The sequence below is a fragment of the Plectropomus leopardus genome, chromosome 8 (assembly GCF_026936395.1).
Source record: "Plectropomus leopardus strain MGB_pleo_1.0 chromosome 8, ASM2693639v1, whole genome shotgun sequence".
In the NCBI taxonomy this organism is placed as follows: domain Eukaryota; kingdom Metazoa; phylum Chordata; class Actinopteri; order Perciformes; family Serranidae; genus Plectropomus; species Plectropomus leopardus.
The window spans coordinates 344,084-363,356 of NC_142183.1; the positions used below are offsets into that span (position 1 = coordinate 344,084).

At 48.7% G+C, this 19,273-nt stretch overlaps 1 protein-coding gene across 7 annotated transcripts in view; it reads left to right on the forward strand.

Moving 5' to 3' along the window:
• The first annotated feature begins 167 nt into the window (after positions 1-167).
• Positions 168-19,273, forward strand: part of tbc1d9b (TBC1 domain family member 9b) — a 34,461-nt gene continuing 15,355 nt past the window's right edge. For 6 of the 7 annotated variants that reach the window (XR_015777154.1, XR_015777155.1, XR_015777157.1 and 3 more), the window contains exons 1-11: positions 169-442; positions 2,632-2,742; positions 2,819-2,937; positions 4,015-4,246; positions 5,368-5,626; positions 13,450-13,657; positions 13,747-13,944; positions 14,665-14,811; positions 16,534-16,684; positions 17,751-17,965; positions 18,361-18,478. Coding sequence is in view for 3 of the 7 variants with exons in the window: in XM_088080688.1 (XP_087936814.1) it covers positions 325-442; positions 2,632-2,742; positions 2,819-2,937; positions 4,015-4,246; positions 5,368-5,626; positions 13,450-13,657; positions 13,747-13,944; positions 14,665-14,811; positions 16,534-16,684; positions 17,751-17,965; positions 18,361-18,478 (1,876 nt within the window). In the remaining 4 variants the exon portion in view is untranslated. Of the gene's footprint in view, positions 443-2,631; positions 2,743-2,818; positions 2,938-4,014; positions 4,247-5,367; positions 5,627-13,449; positions 13,658-13,746; positions 13,945-14,664; positions 14,812-16,533; positions 16,685-17,750; positions 17,966-18,360; positions 18,479-19,273 lie in introns of all 7 variants that reach the window. The other variant, XM_088080690.1, reaches the window with a different exon arrangement.

A 19,273-nucleotide genomic window follows, 5' to 3' on the forward strand; every position in this document is an offset into this window, starting at 1 on the left:
TGAGAGACATTACAATTAAAATTAAAACAATCCATTTTTAAAAAAAGAGGGGCGTGAGCCTGAAATATTTTGTTTGTGGATGAAGAATTTCTCCATTAAAATAAAAAATAAATAAATTAACGGCGCTCTCCGTCTGTGACGTCATGACGCGTCCTGTGACGTCACACCCGGAAGTGATGTTCAGTCAGCAGACCGAGCGAAAACAACAACATCGGCTCGGTGTCTTCGCCCTGAATTAGACGGAGCCGCCCGGTGCTAACGCTCCTTCCCCCCGGTGCTAACGGTGCTCTCCGCCGGCGGACGGTGCGCAGGGAGCGGGCAGAGATGTGGATCGAGCCGGAGGAGGTGCTGCTGGCCGGCGCGCTGTGGGTGTCCGAGCGGGCCAACCCGTTCTTCATCCTGCAGAGGAGGCGAGGACACGGCCGCGGCGGGGGACTGTCCGGTCAGTGTCCGCGGTCCAACACCGTGTCTGTCCTCTCTGTGTGCACATACGTGCGTGTCTGAGGGGACACGAGGGGACAGAAACACGTCCGAGAGTCTGAAGACACGAGACCCCGAGCGGCTTCAGTTAGCCTGCACACAGTATTTATACACGTACTCTGTGTACTCTGTGTACTGTATGTACTGTGTGTACCGCGAGGGACAGTTGGTCATTTATCGGTGGGGGGGTTTATGTTCTTTTATTTTGAAAGTGGCTTAAGTTCTGTCTTTTTTCTTTTTTTTATGGTGATTTTGTTTTTTCTTTAAAAAAAAAAACTTAAAACTTTATTGAACTGTATCATTTTTGGATTTTTTGAAGAAAGCATTTTGGTAAAAAAAACGGTCTTTTGTTTCTTTCCTCTTTGGTTTTGGTGGGGGGGCACATCCGGGGGCCATGTTTTCAAAAAAAGGTGGTTTTGTTTTTCTTTAAAAATCTTTCTAAATATTTACAAACATCTTGGTAATTTCTTTTTAATTTAATTGTTTTGGCAATATTTGAAGAAAACATTTGTCAAAATTTCTGGCAATCTAAAAGAAATCTTGGGTTGATGTTTTTGAATCTTTAACACTTTAGACTCAGGAGAAGCGTATCGACTCTAAATGGCTGTGTTGGATTTATTTTACCGCTGATCTTGAAAGAAAACACGCATCTTTTCTTTTTTAAATTTGGTGATTGTTTTTCTCTTTAAAGGTCTTTGGCAAATTTTAGAGAAAATATTTTGGTGATTTCTTTTTCTTTAAAAAAAAAGGCAATTTTTAAAGAAAACACACAGTTGAACTGAATTAAATCCGAGTCTCTCGGTAACCAGCTCATATATGTACCGCAGTAACACTAATATTTGACAGCTAAAGTAAAAGTACCTCGAGACTGACGGTCAGAACTGTGACTGAATATAATGTCGGTTTGTACTGCGCTTCATCAGTACATCAACCGTCAACAATAATATTTTACTACAGTTAATAATCAAAGTAATCTGATTACTGTGTTTAAGATTCACACTTACATTTGAATGTCCCCTGGTTTACGTCTCTACCTGTCTCTCTGAATGTCCCCTGGTTTACGTCTCTACCTGTCTCTCTCTGAATGTCCCCTGGTTTACGTCTCTACCTGTCTCTCTCTGAATGTCCCCTGGTTTACGTCTCTACCTGTCTCTCTCTGAATGTCCCCTGGTTTACGTCTCTACCTGTCTCTCTCTGAATGTCCCCTGGTTTACGTCTCTACCTGTCTCTCTCTGAATGTCCCCTGGTTTACGTCTCTGCCCGTCTCTACCTGTCTCTCTCTGAATGTCCCCTGGTTTACATCTCTGCTCGTCTCTACCTGTCTCTCTCTGAATGTCCCCTGGTTTATGTCACTTGTTTCTCTCTGAATGTCCCCTGGTTTACGTCTCTGCCCGTCTCTACCTGTCTCTCTCTGAATGTCCCCTGGTTTACGTCTCTGCCCGTCTCTACCTGTCTCTCTCTGAATGTCCCCTGGTTTACGTCTCTGCCCGTCTCTACCTGCCACTCTCTGAATGTCCCCTGGTTTACGTCTCTGCCCGTCTCTACCTGCCACTCTCTGAATGTCCCCTGGTTTACGTCTCTGCCCGTCTCTACCTGTCTCTCTCTGAATGTCCCCTGGTTTACGTCTCTGCCCGTCTCTACCTGTCACTCTCTGAATGTCCCCTGGTTTACGTCTCTGCCCGTCTCTACCTGTCTCTCTCTGAATGTCCCCTGGTTTACGTCTCTGCCCGTCTCTACCTGTCACTCTCTGAATGTCCCCTGGTTTACGTCTCTGCCCGTCTCTACCTGTCTCTCTCTGAATGTCCCCTGGTTTACGTCTCTGCCCGTCTCTACCTGTCACTCTCTGAATGTCCCCTGGTTTACGTCTCTGCCCGTCTCTACCTGTCACTCTCTGAATGTCCCCTGGTTTACGTCTCTGCCCGTCTCTACCTGTCACTCTCTGAATGTCCCCTGGTTTATGTCACTTGTTTCTCTCTGAATGTCCCCTGGTTTACGTCTCTGCCCGTCTCTACCTGTCTCTCTCTGAATGTCCCCTGGTTTACGTCTCTGCCCGTCTCTACCTGTCTCTCTCTGAATGTCCCCTGGTTTATGTCACTTGTTTCTCTCTGAATGTCTCCTGGTTTACGTCTCTGTCTGTCTCTGTCTGTGCAGGTCTCCTGGTTGGGACTCTGGATGTGGTCTTGGACTCCAGTGCCCGGGTGGCCCCGTACAGGATCCTGCTGCAGACGGCCGACTCTCAGGTTTACTGGAACGTGGCCTGCGGTGGGTCAGCGGAGCCCGGAGCTCTGTGATTGGCTGATTTCATGTTTGTTTTCTGACCCTCGGCTGTGTCTCGCAGGCTCGTCCAGGAAGGAGATCACGGAGCACTGGGATTGGCTGGAGTCCAACCTGCTGCAGACCATCTCCATCTTTGACAACGACGAGGACGTCACCACCTTCGTCAAAGGAAAGATCTGCGTACGTCAGTTTTACCAGTGATTGGCTGTCACAGCTGTCAATCATGGCAGAAAAGACCGACATTATGTTTTATTGAACTTCAGAGGTTTTGTAAACAGTACTCCAAGAAAAATAAAGAGGAGGTACGAAAATATCTACGTTTAAAAAATAGATAGGTGAAGAAATAAACAGAGAAGGAAAAAACAAAGACTTTAATACAAGAATAATACCATACATACATCTGCACACATGCATACATGCATACATACATACATGCATACATATATACATGCATACATACATATATATATACATACATGCATACATACATACATGCATACATACATACATACATATAAACATACATGCATACATGCATACATACATACATACATATACGCATACATACATACATACATACATACATACATACATACATATATACATACATGCATACATGCATACATATATGCATGCATACATACATACATATACGCATACATACATACATATATACATACATGCATACATACATATATGCATGCATACATACATACATACATACATACATATACGCATACATACATACATACATACATACATACATACATACATATATACATACATGCATACATACATACATATATACATACATGCATACATGCATGCATACATACATACATACATACATACATACATACATACATACATACATACATACATACATACATATACATGCAGTTCAGGAAGTCGATCCACACTTTCCATGTTTTTAAAAAACCTCCCATTTTGTGTAATTTAATAACTAATTTAAACCGAACGTATCATGAACACAAACCCTTGAAGAAACATCAGGGCGATGAGAACGACCTTCAGTGACAGAAAGCGTTTTTGGAAACGTTTATTTGTTTTTCGTTCGGCCCGTTCACTAACGTGGAGGGGCGGGCTCTATGACCTGTACTGCAGACAGACAGCAGGGGGCGACACACACCGAGCAGGTACACTGTGGTGGAGCTGATGTGTCGTCCATCTTTATTTACGGTCTGTGGTCGTTTGTCTCTTTTTGTGTTTGATCCTGAGTGATGTCACTTCCTGCAGGGCATCATTGCGGAGGAGAACCGTCTGAAGCAGGGCGAGGAGCAGGAGGAGGATTGTGGGAAGTTTCGAGAGGCGGAGCTGAAGATGAGGAGGCTGTTCGGGATGCCGGAGGAGGAGAAGCTGGTGAACTATTACTCGTGCAGCTACTGGAAGGGCCGAGTGCCGCGGCAGGGCTGGCTTTACCTGTCCGTCAACCACCTGTGCTTCTACTCCTTCCTGCTGGGCAAAGAAGGTACGACCGGCCAATCACGGGCCAGAGTTTAATGATGTCACTCGGTCTGAAACTAAGACAACACAACGTCAGAACGCAATGTTGTCATGTTTATATTTTAATGTGCAGCGCTCCGATCTCACGCGTGTAATTAATCATGTCCTCACATGCAACCAACCCCAGTACGTCCCAGCAGGGGACGCCAACATCTCACACTTCACAGAAATAAATGGAAAAATACGCAACAATAAGACAATAAGAGGGCACAGTGATCACGATTATTCTGGTGGTGATAGTAATAATCAAAACCAAATAATGTAAGTAAAAAAAAAAAAAATTAAATTAATAATAAATAAATACATTTGAAAAATAAATACATAAAATACAAAATAATAATGATCATAAAAAATGTAAAATAATAAAAAATAAATAAATGAATTTAAAAAAGTCATAAGAACCATGCAGATGAAATGGGAATGAAGAATGAGGACGTCCAGCGATGTCCGTCTTTGAGGAAGACTGTTGTCTGTTTCCACCTCTCACAACCTGCACTTCACTCATGCCCTGTCTCACTGTGTGTCTCACCGTGTGTCTCACCGTGTGTCTCACCATGTCTCACCGTGTCCCACCGCGTCTCACTTCGTGTCACACTGTGTCCCACCGCGTGTCTCACCATGTCTCCCACCGTGTCTCTCGCCGTCTCTCACCGTGTGTCTCATCATGTCTCACCGTGTGTCCCACCGCATGTCCCACTGCGTGTCCCACCGCGTCTCACCGTGTCTCTCATCTTGTCTCTCACCATGTCTCTCACCGTGTCTCTCACCATGTGTCTCACCATGTCTCACCGTGTGTCCCACCGTGTGTCCCACCGCGTATCTCACTTCGTGTCACACTGTGTGTCCCACCGTGTGTCTCACAGTGAGACAAACGGTGGTCAAACGTCTGCGTTACTGCGAACGAAACGTTTCTCCACAGATTCTGCTTTTGTTCGATCAGCATAAAAAACTGTCGTGTTTATTTACACAAATAAACAGCTGTAAGTAATGACAGAGCTCACGTTATTCTGCTGGGACTGTAAGGTCGTCCCCATGTCAAGGACACATGTCTAATACTGGCACGTATGTTCGTCTTTGACCCCTCAGTGACCCTGGTAGTGCAGTGGACGGAGGTGACCCAGCTGGAGAAGAACGCCACGCTGGTGTTCCCGGAGAGCGTCCGCGTCAGCACGCGTCACACGGAGCATTTCTTCTCCATGTTCCTGAACATCAACGACACCTTCAAGCTGATGGAGCAGCTCGCCAACATCGCCATGCGCCAGCTGCTCGACAACGAAGCGTTCGCCGCCGACCGCTCGCTGCCCAAACCCTGCAAGACGCTGAAGAACGTCTCTGCGCTCAAGAGGTCTCACTCTGATCCGTAACCGTGGTATCGACATCGAGCTGACAGGCTTCATCTGATCACACTCAGAGGGACATCATAAACAAATAAAACGAGAGACACTCTGCTGAGACACTCTGCTAAGTCACTCTGCAGAGACACTCTGCTGAGACACTCTGCTAAGTCACTCTGCAGAGACACTGCTGAGACACTCTGCAGAGACACGCTGCAGAGACACTCTGCTAAGTCACTCTGCAGAGACACTCTGCCAAGTCACTCTGCAGAGACACTCTGCTGAGACACTCTGCAGAGACACTCTGCTGAGACACTCTGCTGAGACACTCTGCTGAGACACTCTGCTAAGTCACTCTGCTGAGACACTCTGCTAAGTCACTCTGCTGAGACACTCTGCTAAGTCACTCTGCTAAGTCACACTGCAGAGACACTCTCCTTAGTGTCTCGGTAGAGACACACTGCAGAGACACTCTGCTGAGACACTCTGCAGAGACACTTAGCAGAGACACTGTGCTAAGTCACACTGCAGAGACATGCTATAGAGACACTCTGCAGAGACACGCTGCAGAGACACACTGCAGAGACACTCTGCTGAGACACTCTGCAGAGACACTTAGCAGAGACACTGTGCTAAGTCACACTGCAGAGACATGCTATAGAGACACTCGGCTGAGACACTCTGCAGAGACACTCTGCTAAGTCACTCTGCAGAGACATTAATGAGACACTCTGCTAAGTCATTCTGCGGAGACGCTGCTGAGACACTCAGCAGAGACACTCAGAAGAGACACGCTGCAGAGACACTCTGCTGAGACACTTAGCAGAGACACTCTGCTAAGTCACACTGCTGAGACACTCTGCAGAGACACTGCTGAGACACTCAGCTAAGTCATTCTGCGGAGACACTGCTGAGACACTCTGCAGAGACACTCTGCAGAGACACGCTGCAGAGACACTCTGCAGAGACACGCTGCAGAGACACTCGGCTGAGACACTCTGCAGAGACACTTTGCTAAGTCACACTGCTGAGACACTCTGCTAAGTCACTCTGCAGAGACACTAATGAGACACTCTGCTAAGTCATTCTGCGGAGACACTGCTGAGACACTCAGCAGAGACACGCTGCAGAGACACTCTGCTGAGACACTTAGCAGAGACACTCTGCTAAGTCACACTGCTGAGACACTCTGCAGAGACACTGCTGAGACACTCTGCAGAGACACTCAGCAGAGACACGCTGCAGAGACACCCAGCAGAGACACGCTGCAGAGACACTCAGCAGAGACACTCTGCTAAGTCACCCTGCAGAGACACTCTGCTGAGACACTCTGCAGAGACATGCTGCAGAGACACTCTGCTAAGTCACTCTGCAGAGACACTCTGCTGAGACACTCTGCAGAGACACGCTGCAGGGACACTCTGCCAAGTCACGCTGCAGAGACATGCTGCAGAGACACTCTGCAGAGACACTCTGCTGAGACACTCTGCAGAGACACGCTGCAGAGACACTCTGCAGAGACACTCTGCTGAGACACTCTGCTAAGTCACTCTGCTAAGTCACACTGCAGAGACACTCTCCTTAGTGTCTCGGCAGAGACACACTGCACAGACACTCTGCTGAGACACTCTGCTGAGACACTCTGCTGAGACACTCTGCAGAGACACTTAGCAGAGACACTGTGCTAAGTCACACTGCAGAGACATGCTATAGAGACACTCTGCAGAGACACGCTGCAGAGACACTCTGCAGAGACACTCGGCAGAGACACTCGGCAGAGTCACTCTGCAGAGACACTTTGCTAAGTGACACTGCTGAGACATGCTATAGAGACACTCTGCAGAGACACGCTGCAGAGACACTCTGCAGAGACACGCTGCAGAGACACTCGACTGAGACACTCTGCAGAGACACTTTGCTAAGTGACACTGCTGAGACACTCTGCAGAGACACTGCTGAGACACTCAGCAGAGACACGCTGCTGAGACACTTAGCAGAGACACTCTGCTAAGTCACACTGCTGAGACACTCTGCAGAGACACTGCTGAGACACTCAGCTAAGTCATTCTGCGGAGACACTGCTGAGACACTGCAGAGACACTCAGCAGAGACACGCTGCAGAGACACTCAGCAGAGACGCTGGAGAGACACTCAGCAGAGACACTCTGCTAAGTCACTCTGCAGAGACACGCTGCTGAGACACTCTGCAGAGACACGCTGCAGAGACACTCTGCCAAGTCACTCTGCAGAGACACTCTGCCGAGTCACTCTGCAGAGACACTCTGCTGAGACACTCTGCAGAGACACGCTGCAGAGACACTCTGCCAAATCACTCTGCAGAGACATGCTGCAGAGACACTCTGCTGAGACACTCTGCAGAGACACGCTGCAGAGACACTCTGCCAAGTCACTCTGCAGAGACACGCTGCAGAGACACTCTGCCAAGTCACTCTGCAGAGACACTCTGCCGAGTCACTCTGCAGAGACACGCTGCTGAGACACTCTGCAGAGACACGCTGCAGAGACACTCTGCCAAGTCACTCTGCAGAGACACTCTGCAGAGACACTCTGCTGAGACACTCTGCTGAGACACTCTGCTAAGTCACTCTGCTAAGTCACACTGCAGAGACACTCTGCTGAGACACTCTGCAGAGACACGCTGCAGAGACACTCTGCCAAGTCACTCTGCAGAGACACTCTGCTGAGACACTCTGCAGAGACACGCTGCAGAGACACTCTGCCAAGTCACTCTGCAGAGACACTCTGCCGAGTCACTCTGCAGAGACACTCTGCTGAGACACTCTGCAGAGACACGCTGCAGAGACACTCTGCCAAGTCACTCTGCAGAGACACTCTGCAGAGACACTCTGCTGAGACACTCTGCTGAGACACTCTGCCAAGTCACTCTGCAGAGACATGCTGCAGAGACACTCTGCTGAGACACTCTGCAGAGACACGCTGCAGAGACACTCTGCCGAGTCACTCTGCAGAGACACTCTGCAGAGACACTCTGCTGAGACACTCTGCTGAGACACTCTGCCAAGTCACTCTGCAGAGACATGCTGCAGAGACACTCTGCTGAGACACTCTGCAGAGACACGCTGCAGAGACACTCTGCCAAGTCACTCTGCAGAGACACTCTGCTGAGACACTCTGCAGAGACACGCTGCAGAGACACTCTGCGGAGTCACTCTGCAGAGACACTCTGCTGAGACACTCTGCAGAGACACGCTGCAGAGACACTCTGCCAAGTCACTCTGCAGAGACACTCTGCAGAGACACTCTGCTGAGACACTCTGCTGAGACACTCTGCTAAGTCACACTGCAGAGACACTCTGCTGAGACACTCTGCAGAGACACTTAGCAGAGACACTGTGCTAAGTCACACTGCAGAGACATGCTATAGAGACACTGCAGAGACACGCTGCAGAGACACGCTGCAGAGACACTCTGCAGAGACACTCGGCAGAGTCACTCTGCAGAGACACGCTGCAGAGACATGCTGCAGAGACACTCTGCAGAGACACTCGGCTGAGACACTCTGCAGAGACACTTTGCTAAGTCACACTGCTGAGACACTCTGCAGAGACATTGCTGAGACACTCTGCTAAGTCACTCTGCAGAGACACTAATGAGACACTCTGCTAAGTCATTCTGCGGAGACACTGCTGAGACACTGCAGAGACACTCAGCAGAGACACGCTGCAGAGACACTCAGCAGAGACGCTGGAGAGACACTCAGCAGAGACGCTGGAGAGACACTCAGCAGAGACACTCTGCTGAGACACTCTGCAGAGACATGCTGCAGAGACACTCTGCTAAGTCACTCTGCAGAGACACTCTGCTGAGACACTCTGCAGAGACACGCTGCAGAGACACTCTGCCAAGTCACTCTGCAGAAACATGCTGCAGAGACACTCTGCAGAGACACTCTGCAGAGACACTCTGCTGAGACACTCTGCAGAGACACGCTGCAGAGACACTCTGCCAAGTCACTCTGCAGAGACATGCTGCAGAGACACTCTGCTGAGACACTCTGCTAAGTCACTCTGCTAAGTCACACTGCAGAGACACTCTGCTGAGACACTCTGCAGAGACACTGTGCTAAGTCACACTGCAGAGACATGCTATAGAGACACTCCAGAGACACGCTGCAGAGACACGCTGCAGAGACACTCTGCAGAGACACTCGGCAGAGACACTCGGCAGAGTCACTCTGCAGAGACACGCTGCAGAGACATGCTGCAGAGACACTCTGCAGAGACACTCTGCAGAGACACTCGGCTGAGACACTCTGCAGAGACACTTTGCTAAGTCACACTGCTGAGACACTCTGCAGAGACACTGCTGAGACACTCTGCAGAGACACTGCTGAGACACTCTGCTAAGTCACTCTGCAGAGACACTAATGAGACACTCTGCAAAGTCATTCTGCGGAGACACTGCTGAGACACTCAGCAGAGACACTCAGCAGAGACACTCTGCAGAGACACTGCGGAGACACTCAGCTAAGTCATTCTGCGGAGACACTGCTGAGACACTCTGCAGAGACACTCAGCAGAGACACGCTGCAGAGACACTCAGCAGAGACACGCTGCAGAGACACTCAGCAGAGACGCTGGAGAGACACTCAGCAGAGACACTCTGCTAAGTCACTCTGCAGAGAGACTCTGCTGGGACACTCTGCAGAGACACTCAGCAGAGACACTCTGCTAAGTCACCCTGCAGAGACACTCTGCTGAGACACTCTGCAGAGACACTCAGCAGAGACACGCTGGAGAGACACTCAGCAGAGACGCTGGAGAGACACTCAGCAGAGACACTCTGCTAAGTCACTCTGCAGAGACACTCTGCTGAGACACTCTGCAGAGACATGCTGCAGAGACACTCTGCTAAGTCACTCTGCAGAGACACTCTGCTGAGACACTCTGCAGAGACACTCAGCAGAGACACTCTGCTAAGTCACTCTGCTGAGACACTCTGCAGAGACACTTTGCTAAGTCACACTGCTGAGACACTCTGCAGAGACACTGCAGACACTCTGCTAAGTCACTCTGCAGAGACACTAATGAGACACTCTGCTAAGTCATTCTGCGGAGACACTGCTGAGACACTCAGCAGAGACACTCAGCAGAGACACGCTGCAGAGACACTCAGCAGAGACACGCTGGAGAGACACTCAGCAGAGACGCTGGAGAGACACTCAGCAGAGACACTCTGCAAAGTCACTCAGCAGAGACACTCTACTGAGACACTCTGCAGAGACACTCTACTGAGACACTCTGCAGAGACATGCTGCAGAGACACTCTGCTAAGTCACTCTGCAGAGACACTCTGCTGAGACACTCTGCTGAGACACTCTGCAGAGACACTCTGCAGAGACACGCTGCAGAGACACTCTGCAGAGACACTCTGCTGAGACACTCTGCTAAGTCACTCTGCTAAGTCACACTGCAGAGACACTCTCCTTAGTGTCTCGGCAGAGACACACTGCAGAGACACTCTGCTGAGACACTCTGCAGAGACACTTAGCAGAGACACTGTGCTAAGTCACACTGCAGAGACATGCTATAGAGACACTCTGCAGAGACACTCTGCAGAGACACGCTGCAGAGACACTCTGCAGAGACACTCGGCTGAGACACTCTGCAGAGACACTAATGAGACACTCTGCTAAGTCATTCTGCGGAGACACTGCTGAGACACTCAGCAGAGACACTCAGCAGAGACACGCTGCAGAGACACTCTGCTGAGACACTTAGCAGAGACACTGCTAAGTCACACTGCTGAGACACTCTGCAGAGACACTGCTGAGACACTCAGCTAAGTCATTCTGCGGAGACACTGCTGAGACACTCTGCAGAGACACTCAGCAGAGACACGCTGCTGAGACACTCTGCAGAGACACTCAGCAGAGACACGCTGCAGAGACACTCAGCAGAGACACGCTGCAGAGACACTCAGCAGAGACGCTGGAGAGACACTCAGCAGAGACGCTGGAGAGACACTCAGCAGAGACACTCTGCTAAGTCACTCTGCTGAGACACTAATGAGACACTCTGCTAAGTCATTCTGCGGAGACACTGCTGAGACACTCAGCAGAGACACTCAGCAGAGACACGCTGCAGAGACACTCTGCTGAGACACTTAGCAGAGACACTGCCAAGTCACACTGCTGAGACACTCTGCAGAGACACTGCTGAGACACTCAGCTAAGTCATTCTGCGGAGACACTGCTGAGACACTCAGCAGAGACACTCAGCAGAGACACGCTGCAGAGACACTCAGCAGAGACGCTGGAGAGACACTCAGCAGAGACACTCTGCTAAGTCATTCTGCGGAGACACTGCTGAGACACTCTGCAGAGACACTCAGCAGAGACACGCTGCAGAGACACTCAGCAGAGACACGCTGCAGAGACGCTCAGCAGAGACGCTGGAGAGACACTCAGCAGAGACGCTGGAGAGACACTCAGCAAAGACACTCTGCTAAGTGACTCTGCAGAGACACTCTGCTGAGACACTCTGCAGAGACATGCTGCAGAGACACTCTGCTAAGTCACTCTGCAGAGACACTGTGCAGAGACACGCTGCAGAGACACGCTGCAGAGACACTCTGCCGAGACACTCTGCAGAGACACTCTGCCGAGACACTCTGCCGAGACACTCTGCAGAGACACTCTGCTGAGACACTCTGCAGAGACACGCTGCAGAGACACTGCTAAGTCACACTGCTGAGACACTCTGCAGAGACACTGCTGAGACACTCAGCTAAGTCATTCTGCGGAGACACTGCTGAGACACTCTGCAGAGACACTCAGCAGAGACACGCTGCAGAGACACTCAGCAGAGACACGCTGCAGAGACACTCAGCAGAGACGCTGGAGAGACACTCTGCTAAGTCATTCTGCAGAGTCACTCTGCTGAGACACTCCCAAAGAGACACTCAGCAGAGACACTGCCACAGAGACACCTGCTGCGTTAGAGGGCCACTTTTACAAACTTACAGCAGGGCAGGGGCCAAACGCAGCGGCCCCATACACGTTTCTAGGATTGCAGGATGTTTCTTGGATTTTGGGACGTAGAATAGAATCAAACTGAAATTTGTCTTTGGCCCCCAGACACAAAAGACGACATAATAAAATCAGACAAGCTTTTAGGATGTTGCTGCAATTTCAGGACGTTTCTAGAATGTTAGGAAGTTTCTAGGGTTGTAGGACATTTCTAGGATTTTAAAACCTTTCTAGGATTTTAGGACATTTCTCAGGTTTTAGGACATGTTCCAGGATTTTAGGACATTTCTCAGGTTTTAGGACATGTTCCAGGATTTTAGGACATTTCTAAGGTTTTAGGACATGTTTCAGGATTTTAGGACATGTTCCAGGATTTTAGGACATGTTCCAGGATTTTAGGACATTTCTAGGATTTTAGGACAGTAGGTTTTGATTAGCAAGCTATATTTTGATGCTCTGTTATGTCTCTGGCACCTTAAAGACACTAAAAGGACAAAAACAATTGACAGACAGAGTGAATCACTTTATTTTTATTGTGAATTAGGAAGCGTTTGGGGGGGCCACCCTGCACCCTGTCAGGGGCCAGATTTGACCCGCGGGCCGTATGTTGAGGATCACTGGTATACATTACGCACATGTGTAGAAGGGTGCAGTTTGACCGATAGAAACAGACAATATATCCGTGTGTGATCTCATCAGTGATGCTGCCGTCACTTTGTGCACCTGAGCCGTCAAACTAACTGTCTCTGTGTCTCAGCCTGGACCGCTCTGTCGCTGACCTTTGACCTGATCAGCCGTTTCCTGTCCGTGTCGTGGCTGCAGGGATTTGGACGCGCGGGCGAAGAATGAGCGGTACCGGACGATGTTCCGGCTGACGCAGGACGAGCGTCTGGACGGACACACGGACTGCACGCTGTGGACGCCGTTTGCTAAGATGCACGTGGTGGGACAGCTGTTCATCTCCAACAACTACATCTGTTTTAACAGCAGAGAAGAAGACCTGTGTCAGCTCATCATCCCGCTCAGAGAGGTGAGGAGGAAACACGGCAGCACGCCCGCACGTACGCTTCATCACGCTCACTGCACAGTGGCTTTTACCCATCATCCTCTGCTCCTCAGGTGTCCATTGTGGAGAAGGCGGACAGCAGCAGCGTCCTGCCTTGTCCCGTCTCCATCAGCACCAAGAACAAGATGAACTTCCTGTTTGCCAACCTCAAAGACAGAGACTTCCTTGTCCAACGCATCTCGGACTTCCTGCAGCGAACGCCCGACAGCTCGTGGGGCGACACCAACCCGCTGTCTCTGATTGGCCACTCGGTGCGTCGCTCGTTTAGAGGCTTTTTCTCTTTGTCTGGGACTAAAGTCTTTCCTGGAAAACAGGATTTTCATTTCGTTTGACTCAGATCAGAAGTTATGTACCGATGCCGCGTTCATACCGAGAACCAAATTCAGCACCTTTCCTGGACGTTTGGACGTTTCTAGGATTTCAGGATTCTTTGTAGGATTTTAGGACATTTCTCAGAGTTTAAGACATTTTTAGGATTTTGGGACACTTCTAGGGTTTTAGGAAATTTCCCAGATTTTAGGACATTTACAGGGTTTTAAGACATTTCTAGGATTTATGACAGTTTTAGAATTTTTGGACTTTTCTAGGATTTTTTGACATTTCTAGGATTATAGGACCTTTCTAGGATTTAAGGATATTTCTTGGAGTTTTCACACAGTTATGGGGTTTTTTGGGGGAGTTTACTGGGCTTTATTAATGAAATTGACTTGACTCGACAGCGAACACAAAAAATGCAAAATATGCATTTTCGTGTCCATTGATTGCGTCCAATGATTGTGTGTCTGTCTGTGTCTTTGACTTTGTGTGTTAACTCACAGTCAGAAGCGCTCACATGGTGTTCGGTGTGAACAGTAAAAGTGTGTATCTTTACTGCCTCCGTGTGTGTGGGAGGTGTACCGGGGGCAGCTGGTTTCAGGCGTCAGCAGAAGAGTTTCTGTTTTATTGTTATGATGTCCGTTTTGTGTCCTCAGGCGTCCTCCAGCGCCCCCTCGTCTCTGTCTGCAGGCTCCGAGTCCGTCCAGAGGGGGCGTCACTATCACCCCGGTCTGCCCACAGCCAGCCAGGGTCTGCTGCAGCTCTACCACCGAGACACTCTGGAGGACCTGGGACCCAAAGCCGTGAGTTCAAGTCCCGCTACCTTCAGATACGTTAATTCTGAGGACTGCCAGCTCTGTTAATCTGTGCTTTCATTGTGCAAAGTTGTGGATGGTTCCTTTATTATCCCAGTTTTGGTCACTTTCCGCTGGAGCCCCTGGTACACAGATCCGGTACTAAAGGGAGGAGCGAGAGACACTGCAGTCTGTTGACTGGTCTGTAGAGGATCAACAGTCTGTGCTCAGGGCTGAGCTGTGGCTGCCTAACCGCCGTTCACGCGTGACTCGGTTTTAATATGTTAGTAAACTATAACTGTAAAATCAAAGGATGTTTGCAGCTGCAGACTGAGAAAAAAGTAATTTCATTCACTGGGCCGACTGCAGGAAACTTTTAGGTTGGAACGTTTACTTGTAATGTTACTCAGTGCATGAGTTTATGACGTGAATCCATCAACAATCCTTAAATCTCTCTCTTGATTGACAGACTCTTTCAGTAATGAGCAGATATTCAAAGGTTTAAAAAATTAAGATTAATTTAAACTGGATAACATGAACTGTGCATTTTAATCCTCACTTGGAGAAAAAACTTGGCAGAGCGTGGTTCCTGTGTGCTGCAGCGGCACTAAACCCCTGCGCTTGCCTGACAAGGAGTTAATGCAAGAAGCAGCTATTTATAAATGTCCCACACAAAGAGACTCACTGGAGCCTGCTCTTTTTTGTTCTGAAAATGTCACCATGCAGCTGGTGAACGAGGAATTACAGCAAGTGCCAACAGCCCCACCCACATGCCAGAGTCCTGTCTGCGGTGGAAATGCTGCACAGGTCGAGGGCCCAGGTAGATGTTCATGTTCGTAGGTGTTACTTTTGGTTCCAAAGGTGCTGTACTGAAAGCTTTTGACGAAATCTCGGCTTTAAATGTTGGCGTCGTTGTCACTCACTGCTCCATCCAGCTAGTGCTGTATTTCCTCTTCAGCGGTAATTCGGAGTAACATCTGCCTCAGGAAGAGCGGCAGAGGAAGACGAGGGATCCCTCTTCCAGGACGGACAGACGGGCAATAGATGTAAATAACAAATGTTGTTTACAAACATGTCCAAAACTGTGCTTATGCTTCGCCGCTAGTAAATAAGCCCGTAAACCTGAGGAAGCACATGGATATGGCTTCCTGTCTAACTAACCACGTTCACATCAGGAATCATCAAAGAACGAAACACAGAGCTAGATAACGAGCCTCTGTCCTCGTTATCACGTCGTTGGCACACAGCACGCTGCTCACCTACGTAACAGCAAGGCAGGTAGATTCACAAGAGCCTTAGAACAGTCATAACTTAGGAGTCCACAACGGAAACATAGAGACGTCAATGTCCATTAACGCTGTCTCCTCTGTCTCTGCCTGAGTGCAGGTGAAGAGTGACAGGGCAGATGTGCTGATTCTCGTCACTGATTGGTCAGAGTCTGAGGAGAGAGAGTGAGACAGAGTCCAGGCCCTTTCTACACAAATAAAGACAAAACCCCCAAAACAGCTAATCTTAAAAAAAAACTTTCCACCTTAAAAGTTGCCTGAAGTCGGTCCAGTAAATTAAATCATTAATTGGAATAAAATCCTCCTCCTCCTCCTCCTCCTCCTCCTCCTGCTCCTCCTCCTCCTCCTCCTGCTCCTCCTCCTGCTCCTCCTGCTCCTCCTCCTCCTCCTCCTCCTGCTCCTCCTCCTCCTGCTCCTCCTCCTCCTCCTCCTGCTCCTCCTGCAGATGAAGGAGAAGATGAAGGAGGAGGCGTGGAACATCCATTTCTCAGAGTTCGGTCGAGGCGTCTGTATGTACCGAACGTCCAGAACCAGAGAACTCGTCCTCAACGGGATCCCAGAGCGGCTCAGAGGAGAGCTGTGGCTGCTGTTCTCTGGTCAGTTCACTCATCCACTCACTCACTCACTCACTCACTTGTTCACTCGTTCACTCACTCACTCGTTCATTCACTCGTTCACTCACTCACTTGTTCACTCACTCACTCACTTGCTCACTTGTTCACTCGTTCACTCACTTGTTCACTCACTTGTTCACTCACTCGTTCACTCACTCGTTCATTCACTCGTTCACTCACTCACTTGTTCACTCGTTCACTCACTTGTTCACTCACTTGTTCACTCACTTGTTCACTCACTCGTTCATTCAGTCGTTCACTCACTCACTTGTTCACTCGTTCATTCACTTGTTCACTCACTTGTTCACTCACTCGTTCATTCAGTCGTTCACTCACTCGTTCACTCACTCACTCACTCACTCACTCACTTGTTCACTCACTCACTTGTTCACTCACTCGTTCATTCAGTCGTTCACTCACTCGTTCACTCACTCACTCACTCACTCACTTGTTCACTCACTCACTTGTTCACTCACTCGTTCATTCAGTCGTTCACTCACTCGTTCACTCACTCACTCACTCACTCACTTGTTCACTCGTTCACTCACTTGTTCACTCACTTGTTCATTCACTTGTTCACTCACTTGTTCACTCACTCGTTCATTCAGTCGTTCACTCACTCGTTCACTCACTCACTCACTCACTCACTTGTTCACTCACTCACTTGTTCACTCACTCGTTCATTCAGTCGTTCACTCACTTGTTCACTCACTCGTTCATTCAGTCGTTCACTCACTCGTTCACTCACTCACTCACTCACTCACTTGTTCACTCACTCACTTGTTCACTCACTCGTTCATTCAGTCGTTCACTCACTCGTTCACTCACTCACTCACTCACTCACTTGTTCACTCACTCACTTGTTCACTCACTCACTCACTCACTCACTTGTTCACTCACTTATTCACTCACTCACTCGTTCACTCACTCGTTCATTCAGTCGTTCACTCACTGACTCGATCACGTGTGAGCGGTGGCCTTCAGTCTTACCTCAGACAGACTGAGCTTTCACGTGTCCACCTGTCTGTCCATCCGTCCGTCCCTCCAGGAGCGCAGAACGAGATGGCGACTCACCCGGGTTACTATGGCGACCTGGTGGAGCAGGCCATGGGGCTGTGTTCGCTGGCCACAGAGGAGATCGAGCGCGACCTTCACCGCTCGATGCCCGAGCACAGAGCCTTCCAGAACGAGATGGGCATCGCCGCGCTGCGCCGTGTCCTCACAGCATACGCCCACCGCAACCCTGGGATTGGATACTGCCAGGTACAAATAAAATATTTAATATTTTTTTCAAAAGACACAAACAAAACCCCGTCTTCAAACAGGTAATATAAATATTAAAAAAACAAAAGAAGAAAAGAAAACTCCAGAATCAGGCACTGTCAGGGACGACAAAAAAGATTTAATTTAAAAAAAAAAAAACAACAACCCCGTCCTCAAACTCTATCAGGTAATATAAATATAATATAAATATGAAAAATAAAAATACTGTCAGGTAATACCTGTCAATTAAAATGAAATACATTTCAGTATTGTTAATGTGTATATTCTGTACTAAAATACTCACGGAAAAGTGTCCTGAAACTGAAGGGCCATATTTAAAAATAAAACTACTGATAATGAAAGTCTGACACAAATCCTCTCATGTTCCTGTCCAGGCGATGAACATTGTCACCTCTGTCCTGCTGCTCTACTGTCCCGAGGAGGAAGCCTTCTGGCTGCTGGTGGCGCTCTGTGAGCGGATGCTGCCCGACTACTACAACACCAGAGTCGTAGGTCAGTGACAACAGCAGAGTCACAGGCAGAGGCGGTCCTGGGTAGTTTTGCGCCCTGGGCGAACCCCCACCCCCCACCCCCAAAAAAAGTCATCCATTAACATCGTATTATCTGAGCATAATGCCTCAAATTTTAATAGTTGCTAGTTCAGCAAAGCTAAAAACCAAATACAGTCGTCTTCTGTGGCTAAGTAGCAGCATATTAGCAAGAGGATAATAAATAGCGTATAAGCTACTGTTTCATTACGTACAATTAACGTCACTCGACCTGCATACCTTTTATCTTTTGAGCGTTTCTCCTCTTCTTCTTTCCCTTTCTTTCTGAACTGGACATCTGATGGTTTCTTTGGTCTTTTGTCCATGATACACCCTTGACTCAATTTAACATCATCACCTTTTCCCTCCGTCAAACGCCCATGTGGTGATGTTCAGCATATTCCAACATGCTCTTATGTTGAAAGGACTGCAGCAGGCAGTAGTTGTGAGCGGAAGCTCTGTGTTGCGTATTGAGAGTTATGCAGACGCTTTACGGATTTAATGCGGTCAGACATTAAAGTGAGTTCAGGTAAAAACCCGACAGTTGTGGCAGTTTTTACATTTTCACATAGCGCAATAAATGTAAAAGTATCTATGTTAATTTTATGAATGAAATACAATTTATTTGGAAGCAGCTGGGATCATAACAGGTCAGTCTATTCCCCCGTGCTTTTCCTCTGAGAGTTAAACTCAGCCTGCTCTCAGCCTCTGCAGCTGTGAGCTGATCGCCCTCCTGTCTCCCTGCTGCCTTTTCTTCTGA